Here is a 12,522-nt window from a genome sequence, read left to right as displayed (position 1 = left end):
TATTGTTGCTGGAAGAAAATCAAAGTCCATCGGAATGAGCATCACAGCAACGAGATCTGCCTCTTCTGTCGGCCTAGTTTGGGGTTTATCCTTGTACTCATCATCATCAATCGTATTTATTGAGCGCTTACTGTGTGCAGAGCACTGTACTAAGTGCTTGGGAAGTACTGATGGGAACACACGCAGCTCAAACCGAGGAGAAAAATGCTGCTTTTTAATAAGGCGGAACCGAAATCAGGATTTCCCTTTCGGGCTGCCAATTGAAAAGTCTTATCGGAATTTCAGTCCACTCTCCGTGAGCGTCTTTATCGGTTAGTCGGTGGTGGGTATCCTGTAGTTGTTTCTTGGATTCTTCTTGCTTTTCTAATCCTCCCCATTGTAACCCACAAAGCCCCGTGTGGGACAGGGGCTTTGCTGTCTGTCTCCCCCTTCTAGACTGTGAGCCCGCTGTTGGGTAGGGACCGTCTTTATATGTTGCCAACTTGTACTTCCCAAGTGCTTAGTACAGTGTTCTGCACACAGTAAGCGCTCAATAAATACAATTGAATGAGTGAATGAATGACAGGGACTACGTCCGACCAGATTGCCTTGTATCTACCGCCCCTGGGCTTAGTACAGTGCTTGGCACATAGTAAGTGCTTAGCAAATACCGCAGTTATTATTATTACCATTATCGTTAGATCCACGTGAGTGGGAATGGTGTCTGGGGGAAGCCGGCACTGGCCTGGGAAAGAGGGAAATGAAGGATAGTTGGGGGCAGAGCTAACGGAAGAGCGAGAGACTCAACTCAGAGGGAACCGGCTTGGGTCAACGGCTGTGCAGAAAAAAGATGGAGAGCCAAGGGAGCCACCGAGAGAAATCTGCAAATCAAGAAATTGGGCGGAGAGAGGGTTTTCGAGACATATTAGACCTTCATCCGCAAGGTCTCATTCCATTCTGGGGAGCAGTGTGGTCCCCAGAGCCTGGGTCTAGTCATCCGGGGACCTGGTTTCTTCTCCCGGCCGTGCCACTTTCCTTCAGCGTGACCTCAGACAAATCACATAACTTCTCTGAGCCTTAGTTTCCTCATCTGTAAAATCGGGATTAAGTATCTGTTCTCCCGCCCCCTGAGGCTGTGAGCACCATGTGGCCTGGGGATTGTATCTGACCTAATTATCTTGTATCTAGCCCAAGGCTTAGCATGGTGCTTAACAAATATCACAAGTATTATTTTTGGACCATTCCATTCTCATTCATTCATTCATTCAGTCAGTCAGTCAGTCGTATTTATTGAGCGCTTACTGTGTGCAGAGCACTGGACTAAGCGCTTGGGAAGTACAGGTTGGCAACATCTAGAGACGGTCCCTACCCAACAGCGGGCTCACAGTCTACAAGGGGGAGACAGACAACAAAACAAAGCTTATTAACAAAATCAAATAAATAGAATAAATATGTACAAGTAAAATAAATAAATAAATAGCGTAATAAATCTGTACAAGCATATCTACAGGTGCTGTGGGGAGGGGAAGGAGGTAAGGTGGGGGGGATGGGGAGGAGGGGAAGAGGAAGGAGGAGGCTCAGTCTGGGAAGGCCTCCTGGAGGAGGTGAGCTCTTGAGTATTGTGTTTGAAGGATAAAATATTACAAGTAGATAAATTATTGCCATTATTATGTTATTTGTTCAGCACTTATTATGTGTCAAGTACTGTTTTAATGGGGCTCACATTCTAAGGCATCAAAGTGTATAATTGACTATACAACTGATTTTATGTACACACGCACACAGATGCTTTTTGACTTGTACATGATGATAATCAATCAATCAGTCATATTTATTGAGTGCTTACTGTGTGCAGAGCACTGTACTAAGCGCTTAGGAAGTACAAGTTGGCAACATATAGAGACAGTCCCTACCCAACAGTGGGCTCACACTCTAAAAAACCGTCTATTCGTGTGACATAGTTAATAGAGCCCAGGCCTGGAGTCCGAAAGTCATGGGTTCGAATCCCAGCTCCACCATTCATCTGCTGTGTGACCTTGGGCAGGTCACTTCACTTCTCTGGGCCTCGGTTACCTCAGCTGTAAAATGGGAGATTAAGACCCCGCGTGGGATAGGGACCGTCCAACCCGACTGGCCCGTATCCACCCCAGCGCTCAGTTCAGTGCCCGGCACACCGAAGCACTTAACCAATACCACGGTGAAATTAAATTCCAAATTAAGTGATTTTTGTCTCTTCTATCTGACAGCCAGAGACGGCCGCTATACTGAAGCGCACGATCTGTGCCCTGATGGAGCGGGGAGCGATCGTGAGGAACTTGGAAAACCTGGGGGAAAGGAACCTTCCGTACAAGATCTCCGTCCATAGTCAGCGTCATGTCCGAGGCGGGTACGTGCCATCCACCTACCCCAGAAGTCCGCTCCCGACTTGTGGGGATTTCTGCGGGTAATTCCCGAAGCCGAGGTTCGGTAGAGTGCTTAGCACACAGTGTGGTTCCTTGCACACAGTCAGCGCTCGATAACTACGATCGAGTGAGGCCCGGGCAAAAAGAATAACTGTACTAATTAAGCCCTTATTACTAGGTGCTGAACGCTGAGGTAATAATAACAATAATAGTGATGATGGCATTTATTAAGTGCTTACTATGTGCAAAGCACTGTTCTAAGCACTGGAACACAGATATAATAATAATAATAATGGCATTTAGTAAGCATTTACTATGTGCAAAGCACTGTTCTAAGCGCTGGAACACAGGTACACACAGGCTAGAGGAGCAGCATGGCCTAGTGGATAGAGCACGGGCCCGGGGTTCTAATCTCGGTTCTGCCACTTGTCTGCTGTGTGACCTTGGACAAGTCACTTAATTTCTCTGGGCCTCAGTTCCCTCATCTATAAAATGGCGATTAAGACCGTGAGCCCCATGTGGGACATGGACTGTGTCCAATCTGCTTAGCTCGTATCTACCCCAGCGCTTAGTACAGTGCCTGACACATAGTAAGAGCGTAACAAATAGTGGCTCAGTGGAAAGAGCCCGGGCTTTGGAGTCAGAGGTCATGGGTTCAAATCTTGCCTCCACCAATGCATTCATTCATTCAATCATATTTATTGAGCGCTTACTGTCTGCAGAGCACTGTTCTAAGCGCTTGGGAAATACATGTTGACAACTTATAGAGACGGTCCCTACCCAACAGTGGGCTCACAGTCTAGAAGGGGGAGACAGAGAACAAAACAAAACATATTAACAAAATAAAATCAGTAGAATAAATATGTACAAATAAAATAACAGAGAAGCAGCGTGGCTCAGTGGAAAGAGCCCGGGCTTTGGAGTCAGAGGTCATGGGTTCAAATCCCGGCTCTGCCAATTGTCAGCTGTGTGACTTTGGGCAAGTCACTTCACTTCTGTGGCCCTCAGTTCCCTCATCTGTAAAATGGGGATTAAAAACTGTGAGCCCCCCGTGGGACAGCCTAATCACCTTGTAACCTCCCCAGCGCTTAGAACAGTGCTTTGCACATAGTAAGCGCTTAAGAAATACCATCATTATTATTATTATTATAAATAAATAGAGTAATAAATACATACAAACATATATGCATATATACAGATGCTGTGGGGAGGGGGAGAAAGGGGAGATGAAGGAGGAGGCTCAGTCTGGGAAGGCCTCCTGGAGGAGGTGAGCTCTCAGTAGGGCTTTGAAGGGAGGAAGAGAGCTAGCTTGGCGGATGTGCGGAGGGAGGGCATTCCGGGCCAGGGGGAGGACGTGGGCCGGGGGTCGACGGCGGGACGGGAGGGGACGAGGGATGGTGAGGAGATTAGCGGCAGAGGAGCGGAGGGTGCGGGCTGGGCTGGAGAAGGAGAGAAGGGAGGTGAGGTAGGAGGGGGCGAGGGGATGGATGGACAGCCTTGAAGCCAAGGGTGAGGAGTTTGTGCCTGATGCGTACTGGTTAAAAACTTACTGTGCATCAAGCACTGTTCCAAGCGCTGGCTTAGATACAAGTTCATCAGGTTAGACACAGTCGCTGTCCCACTTGGGGCTCACAGCCTTAATGCCCCTACAGATGAGGTAACTGAGGCACAGAGAAATGAAGTGACTTGCCCAAGGTCACACAGGAGACAAGTGGCGGAGTCGGGTTTAGAACCCAGGTCCTTCTGAATCCCAGTCCCGGGCTCTGTCCACTAGACCATGCTGCTTCCAATTAGTTGCCGTGGGGCTACCCCTCTGAGCCAGAGGGCACTAAAACCTGTATATATGTTTGTATGTATTTATTACTCTATTTATTTTATTTGTACATATTTATTCTATTTATTTTATTTTGTTAATATGTTTTGTTTTGTTCTCTGTCTCCCCCTTCTAGACTGTGGGCCCACCGTTGGGTAGGGACCGTCTCTAGATGTTGCCAACTTGGACTTCCCAAGCGCTTAGTCCAGTGCTCTGCACACAGTAAGCGCTCAATAAATACGATTGAATGAATGAACGAATGAATAAAAGCGAACGGACCAGCTGTGGCTCTGTGCCAGTGTGAGGTTAGTTAAGCCCCCGGCCAGAAGAGCAACGGGGTTGGGGGTTGCCCATCACGCACAGGGCTCTGCACACAGTAAGTGCTCAGTAAATATGATTGAATGAATGACTCTCTCTGTCCCCAGAGACCAGAGAGGCCTCCCGAGGATAGTCAACCCAAATGGAACATCAGCCCCTTGGCCTGGGACCGCTGCCCCCACCGAGACGAGGGCATCTCCCGTAAATTCAATCAATCAATCAATCAATCGTATTTATTGAGCACTTACTGTGTGCAGAGCACTGTACTAAGCGCTTGGGAAGTACAAATTGGCAACATATAGAGACAGTCCCTACCCAGCAGTGGGCTCACAGTCTAAAAGGGGTACCCTTTGATGGCTAACCCCACATCGTGTCGAGGTCCGACGCCGCGAGAGCCCCTCGGAGATGAAGACGGCTCTCGGCAGGCCCGGGAGACGTTGCTAAGCAACTCGTAATGCACCGTGGCTATCCTCCAGTAGTCAAAATAACAATGAAGGATTTTTTTTTTCCCCAGATGACAAAGTAAATGGGTTTCGTCTTAATAGCCAAGATGCGGGCCTCTTTTTTCTTCTTCTACCTTTTCTATAAAGTAAGGATGGGTGTGTTTAGTGAACGATAAGGAGGAATGAACTCGCCTCTGAGCAGATGCCACAAAGAAGGAGATGAAAAATCAGATCGCCATCCTCTTTGGTGGTTGGTCAGTCAAACAAAGGCTATTCTGGACACCTGTGGGGGTCGAGCACTGTACTGTTCATTCATTCAATCATATTTATTGAGCGTTTACTGTTTGCAGAGCACTGTGCTAAGCACTTGGGAGAGTACAAAATAACAATGAACAGGCCCATTCCCTGCCTTCAACGAGCTTACTGCCCTCTCGGGGGTCAAGCACGAGGGAACAAACCTCCCCTCAGAAAGCTCACTGTCTAAGGAGAGGCAGGACAATCACATAATTCATATACTGTGGGCACCTCCTCCAGGAGGCCTTCCCAGACTGAGCCGCTTCCTTCCTCTCCCCCTCGCCCCCCTCTCCATCCCCCCATCTTACCTCCTTCCCTTCCCCACAGCACCTGTATATATGTATATATGTTTCTACATATTTATTACTCTATTTTACTTGTACATATCTATTATATTTATTTTATTTTGTTAGTATGTTTGGTTTTGTTCTCTGTCTCCCCCTTCTAGACTGTGAGCCCACTGTTGGGTAGGGACCGTCTCTATATGTTGCCAACTTGTACTTCCCAAGCGCTTAGTACAGTGCTCTGCACACAGTAAGCGCTCAATAAATACGATTGATTGATTGATTGAATGGTGTAGTAATCAGTGATGGCTTCTGGGAGGAGGGGACTTTTAAGTTAGAATTTAAAGATGGGAAGGATGGAAGGGAGGATCGAGGCATTTCCATGGGCAGGCCAAAGTGTGGAAGTGCGAGGGGGAGGTCTGAGGGTAGGGAACTCGATGTGGCCAGCTGGGTAGCCCGAGGGATGAGATAGTGGTAAATGAGAGTCCATTTGGCCGAAGGGTCCTCTTTTCATTCAATCGTATTTATTGAGCGCGTACTGTGTGCAGAGCACTGGGCTAAGCACTTGGGAAGTACAAATTGGCAACATCTAGAGACGGTCACTACCCAACAACGGGCTCACAGTCTGGAATGGGGAGACAGACAACAAAACAAAGCATGTGGTCAGGTGTCATCAGAATAAAATGGCATCTTGGCATCTGTGACCCCATATAATTTGCTGAGAACTGCCCGCTCCCCTTCGGGAACTTGCCAGATAGGAGCACTGCAAGAGTATCTCTAGAGAGTATTATGCCCCTGCTTAAGAGCGGAAGCTCCCTGTGGGCAGGGAATGTGTCACCTTTTTTTTTTCTGCTTAATACAGTGCAGTGTGCCCAGTGGATGCTCTATAAATTCATTCATTCATTCAGTCGTATTTATTGAGCACTTACTGTGTGCAGAGCACTGGACTAAGCGCTTGGGAAGTACAAGTTGGCAACATATAGAGACGGTCCTTACCCAACAGTGGGCTCACAGTCTACTTCTCCTAAGGGACTGAGATAGAATGGGTTTGTCTTTGTGATCAAGTGCTTAGAATGTGCAGAGCACTGTCGTAGGGACTGGGGAACACCCAGGAGATGAAAAAGACACGGCCCACACCCCCGGAGAGTTTAAGATTTAGTCCAACAGCCTCCATGGATTCCCCCGTGAGGTGCATTTTAGCAAACCTTTTAGTGGAGAGAAGAAAAGAGGAAAACAGGAGGCTCTGACCTTCTGTGAAATGGGTCTCGTAATACAGTCAACCTTCAAGCGCTTAGAGAAGCAGCGTGGCTCGGTGGAAAGAGCACGGGCTTTGGAGTCAGAGATCACAGGTTCAAATCCCGGCTCTGCCAATTGTCAGCTGTGTGACTTTGGGCTAGTCACTTCACTTCTCTGTGCCTCAGTTATCTCATCTGTAAAATGGGGATGAAGGCTGTGAGCCCCCCGTGGGACAACCTGATCACCCTGTAACCTCCCCAGTGCTTAGAACAGTGCTTTGCACATAGTAAGCACTTAATAAATGCCATCATGATTGTTAGAGCACTGCTCTGCGTATAGAAAGCACTCAGTAAATACCATTCATTTAGTTGGTTCAGTTATCTGTGATCTGAGAGAGATCACAGGTAATCTAGGGGAGGCCCCTCGAGTTTCAGAGAGGAGGAGGGCCTTGGCCAGGCCCCCCTGGAAAAGGAGAACCAGGAGGGAAGAGTTATGGCGCTTTGGTCAGAGAAGCAGCGTGGCTCAGTGGAAAGAGCCCGGGCTTTGGAGTCAGAGGTCATGGGTTCAAATCCTGGCTCCACCACATGTCTGTTGTGACCTTGGGCAAGTCACCTCATTTCTCTGAGCCTCTGTTACCTCATCTGTAAAATGGGGATTAAGACTGTGAGCCCCACGTGGGACAACTTAATCACTTTTGTATCCCCCCAGTGCTTAGAACAGTGCTTTGCACATAGTAAATGTTTAGCAAAGACCATCGTTATTATTATTATTATTATTATTATTATTATTATTATTATTATTATTATTATTATTTGGGCAAGTGGGAGGCCAGCAGGGCAATGGGGCAGCCTTCAGGCCCCTACCATGGAGAACCCATTGGCAGCTAGCTGTTCAGGCGAGACTTGGTGCCTTTAGCTCTCCTATCTCTCTGTCCCAGCACTGATGCTGCAGCCTCTAATTTGGGGACCCCCGTTTCACTGGATGGGTGCAGGGGCTTGCTCTCTGCGGAGGAAACAGAGCTCTCCAGTAGCCGAGGGCAGCTTATGTGGCAGGGGCACCAGATACCGAATTGATTTCCTTAGTCCACGTGGGCAGAAGCCGGGACGTGATCACGGAGGCTCTCAAATTTGGCTGGGATGGCATGGGGAGGCCTGGGACAGCTCAGTGTGTGGGGGTGTGTGTGTATGTGTGTGCCTGTATGTTAGGTGTGCGTACACACCCAACATTTAAAGAGGGTTCTTTTCCTGTCCTTCTTATTCAGCCAGTAAATCGTGGGATTGTATGGGGAGGCGGTGCCGGCATAAAGGTTCCATTGTCCTGTATTTAAATTATCCTTCTATTTGCAGAGAAGCAGAGCTACCAAAATAACTGTGGTCCCCTAGTGAATCAGTGGAATTTTACTAGGCCCCCCTGCCCATACCCTCCCCCGCCTCGCTCACGCTAAGAGAGCGGAGGCTTCATCCAGGGTGATTTGACCACAAGAGATGGCACGTCCACTCCCTTTTCTGCGTTCTCGCATCTTTTATCCCTGTTTAGTCTTCCCTGCCTTGGTCCCATTCACAGGTCGTGGGGAACGTGGTTCCTATTTTCCCAGGCGTTCGAAAAGCCCAGTGGGTTTTAGACAGAAAGAACCTGGAAAGCCGAAAGAGAGAGGAGGCTGCGGCGGGTCACGGCCTCCCCGCTGCCCGGGGGCCGGACGGTAGCGGCCTGCAAACGGTGCGTCCTCAAGCAAGGACGGCAGATAGGGCCTGGGAACCAGAACGCCCATATGCTGTCTGGCTCTCTAAGGCTGCAAGAGATAAGTATTCTGGGGGAGGGTTTGGAGAGGCTACCCAGCTGCTCAGATCCCCCCCTCCGCCCCCCAGCCCCGCCGCCGCGTTACTCTCTCCTCCGGGGCTCAGCGGTACGGTTGTGGAAATTTCCACTGCCTGCTCTGTGTGTGTGTTTATGCGTGTGTGTATATGCGCGCGCATGAGAGAAAGAGAAAACCCCCTGATCCCTGTTCTCGGGGGCAGGATGGGAAAGGACCGCTCATTGGCTGCAGAGAGGAAGGAATGAAATTACATCTGGTGGGGCAGGCAGGGCAGTCGAAACCTGGAAAGAGAACAAAAAAGCCAATCCCCCTTCAGGGCCACCTGGCCGGGCGGCCAGCGCTGACCACGTGTGGGTTCGGCTGGGGCCTGGCGGGGAGGCCTCTGGGCGGAGGAGACAATCTCCCCTTTGACTCTGGCAAACGTAAGTTTGCCACCATCTCCCCAGTCGCTCCCTGACGGAGCTGAGACGGCGCCCTTTCCGACGACGCTGCCGCAGCCCCCTCAGTGGGAGAGGTGTTGGCACCGATCGGATCCAGTAGCTCGTTGTGGGCACGACTGCTCTGGGGGGAACTGCGGGGCAGAGGTTTCGGGGGGCCTGGGGCTGCCGGGGTGGGTTGAGGAAGCTGGATCTCCAATAGTGTCCCATTCCTCTCTAAGGTGCCCAAATCCAAAACACCAGCAAAGGTAGACGCCCCCCTTCCCACTCCCATCCCTCTCTCCTCTTCCCTGCTCCACCCCTCCCCTCCCCGCCCCTCAACCTGGTAGATTTGGGACTCCCGGGGGTCAGCGGGAGACCAAGACCCCCCGCCTTTTCAGCAGAGAGAAGACCCACTGGGATGACTCGGATACAGGTGAATCAACCGGTCTGAGAGACATTAAGGCCGGGATCGGAACGACGCCCGCCCAGGGAGAGGCGTCACTTCCTGAAATGCCCAGTGTTGTCCTTAGATTTTAGGCTGTGGGCTTGGATTTTTCCAAAATGAGTTGGCCAATATGTTTATTTTTAATCACCCATGGAAAAAAAAGTTAGGATGGAAAATTAACCCTTTTTAGTGATTTCTCCCAGTGTGTTTTTTTTGAGGAGTAGGGGCTTGCATTCGTTGGAGAAGGCATTTGAAATCACCTCCCTTAACCTTCTTAGACCCTCGTCCCCATCTTCTAAAAGGCTCTTCTCCACCTTTTATAAGGCCGTCACCTTCTAGAAACCTTTCATCACCTTATAGAACCTCCTCTTTCACCTTCTAGAACTCCTCCATATTCTAGAACTTTCCTCATACCACCTAGACCCTCCTCCCACTTGCCTTTAGAAGTCTCCCTTTAGGGAAAGAGAGAGAGAGAGGCAGACTCCGATAGAGAGGGTTAAACACTTTCCCCCTTGGGTAGGAAGGATTAATGGGCACCGTCTACGTGATAGTGTGCCAAGCTGCCCAGTTTGTGCCAGGCCCTTCAGGTCGAGGGGCATCCAGACTGGCCCAAACCCCACCCTCTCCGAGTGATACCATGAGCCAGTGTGTGGGCAGTTTCCATTCTGGCTGCGACGGTGGCTCCCTCCCAGCCCCGTCCCCCTCCCTCCCTCCTGGAAATTTCCACTGGGTGGAGAAGGAGAATTGGAGTGGAAGAAGCCCTTGCCCACAGGGGCCCTGGGCAAGATCAGGGGGACGATAAATTCCCGGTGGCACACGTTCCGGCACTGGGCCCGGCCTACGTGCCCCCTGGCAAAGAGGTTTCTGGTCTTGAGGGTGAGATTCGGATATCTCCAGGAACTGCGGCTACGAGGGCGGCCGTTCAGCTCCCAGGCTGTCCCGAGAGCCCCGATTTGGGGGGAGCGGGTCAGAGGGCGGAGTGGCCACCCCTCACAGGAAGACAAGACCCAGAGGCGGCCGGGAGGGAGACGGAGCCGATGGGATTTCTGCTGCGCCTGTCACCTGATCGTAATTGCGATATTAAATGTCACGCTCTGAACTAGGGGTGGGAGTGGAGACAAGACAACCCGTCCTTGTCCCACCCAGTCTGAGGAGGAGGGTGATGAAGGGGGCCGGTGACGTGTGGAGCGATACCAGGAGGGAGATGGAACGGCGAGGGGTGGGGAGCCCGAGGGCCGTGATCCGCGGAACCCGTCGGGCCCCGGAGGACGGAGCCTGCTGACGTCCTGTCGTTCCTGTCATTGCAGATATTTCTTGGTGGATTTTTACGCCCCAACCACCACGGTGGAGAGCATAATGGAGCACCTGTCGCGCGACGTCGACGTGATCAGGCCAAGTGTCTTGAAGCACCCCCAGGCCCAGCCGGTCAAAGAGTGTGAGGGCATGGTTCCCGTCCCGTTGGAAGACAAATTGTATAACAGGAGGAAGTGAGTCCAGGGTAGGAGGGGCGGCCGTTGGGGACAGCAGGACTGGTCACCCTGTGGGCTTCCGGGCCTTTGCTGAAAGTCTCGGGATCGAAGCTCATCCGCCATCCCCACCCTTCCTCCCACCCCACCCCGGCCTGGCACCCGACACTGCTCCTTCTGTGTGTCCCCTGGTGTTTTTTGGGGTGCAGTTATAAGAGTTATAAGAGGTCACACCCCAGGCAGGAGCCGTTTGTCAACACCCCTCGTGCAGCAGGGGGCCAGAGATGGAACCGTGTGTTTGCACTTGGCGGGCCCTGGAATAAAGTCGATTGAAACGCTCGGTCACTCACAAGCGTGTCTTTGCCCACTCAGTGGCAACACTCCACGTCCCACGTCCCGGGGTTGCGTCCCCTCCCAGACCTCAGAAACGTGCGAGGGTGAGTTTTGAAGCTTTTAGGTCGAAGTTTAGGGTCTGGGAACTGCGACTGCAGAACCCAGCGTGGGGAAAAGAAGATTGTATTTTTTTATCTCTGCTCCTCGCCGGATTTCACTTAGAGACTCGGCCACCAAAGCTTCAGGCCCTTCTGACGTGTCTGGTGGTTGTGGTGGACATTTCTAGGCCAGGGTCTCTTAAGGGAATTGCCTCTAGCTTCATCCTCCCATCCCAGGTAGCACTTTGAATAATGATAATAATTGTGGTGTTTGTTAGGTGCTCACTAAGTGTTGAGCGCTGCAGTGAAGCGCTGGGGTAAGATACAGTACAATCAGATCCAGGGCGGGTGGAGAATAGGTATTGTGTCCCCTTAGAGAAGCAGCGTGGCTCAGTGGAAGGAGCACAGGCTTTGGAGTCAGAGGTCATGGGTTCGAATTCCACCACATGTCTTCTGTGTGACCTTGGGCAAGTCACTTAACTTCTCTGAGCCTCAGTTACCTCATCTGTCAAATGGGGATTAAGACTGTGAGCCCCACGTAGGACAACTTGATCACACTGTAGCCCCCCCCCCCGCATTGCTTAGAACAGTGCTTTGCACATAGTAAGTGCTTAACAAATGCCATTATTATAAGCGCTTAGTACAGTGCCCTGCACACAGGAAGCGCTCAATAAATACGATTGAATGAATACATTTTGCAGATTAGGAAACTGAGGCCCAGATAACTTAAGTGATTTCCCTAGATAGTAATTATAATAATGATGATGGTACTTGGTAAGCGCTTATTATGTGTCAAGCACTGTTCTAAGCACTGGGGTAGGAACAAGATACTAAAAACGATGGCATGGGACTCACAGTCTTCATCCCCATTTTACTGATGAGGGAACTGAGGCCCAGAGAAGTGAAGTGACTTGCCCGAGGCCACAAGCAGACATGCGGCGGAGCCGGGATTTGAACCCCTGACCTCTGACTCCAAACTCCGTGCTCTTTCCACTGAGCCACGCTGCTTCCCATCCTCTCCACCGCCTCTTCAAATACCGTGTCCGGTCTGGGGCTTGGTGTTTTCTGAGTGATAGGAAGATGCTGGAGCGGTTACTGCTGCTTACTTTGTACACTTTGTACACGGTAAGTGCTCAATAAATGCCACTGATTGGATGACAGACCCAGGTTTTTGCTCGG

The 12,522-nt window shown here is 50.7% G+C and overlaps 1 protein-coding gene across 1 annotated transcript in view; it reads left to right on the top strand.

The window, feature by feature from the left end:
- MRPS6 (mitochondrial ribosomal protein S6) overlaps nucleotides 1-11,251 on the top strand; it is a 50,398-nt gene extending 39,147 nt beyond the window's left edge. Inside the window, exons 2-3 of the mRNA XM_038766099.1 lie at nucleotides 2,226-2,365; nucleotides 10,754-11,251. Of these exons, the coding sequence (XP_038622027.1) occupies nucleotides 2,226-2,365; nucleotides 10,754-10,937 (324 nt within the window). The 3' untranslated portion in view covers nucleotides 10,938-11,251. The remainder of the gene's footprint in view (nucleotides 1-2,225; nucleotides 2,366-10,753) is intronic.
- The last annotated feature ends 1,271 nt before the right edge of the window (nucleotides 11,252-12,522 follow it).

This window comes from Tachyglossus aculeatus, chromosome 24 (assembly GCF_015852505.1).
Source record: "Tachyglossus aculeatus isolate mTacAcu1 chromosome 24, mTacAcu1.pri, whole genome shotgun sequence".
NCBI lineage: Eukaryota > Metazoa > Chordata > Mammalia > Monotremata > Tachyglossidae > Tachyglossus > Tachyglossus aculeatus.
This window is presented reverse-complemented; position numbering and strand designations above follow the sequence as displayed.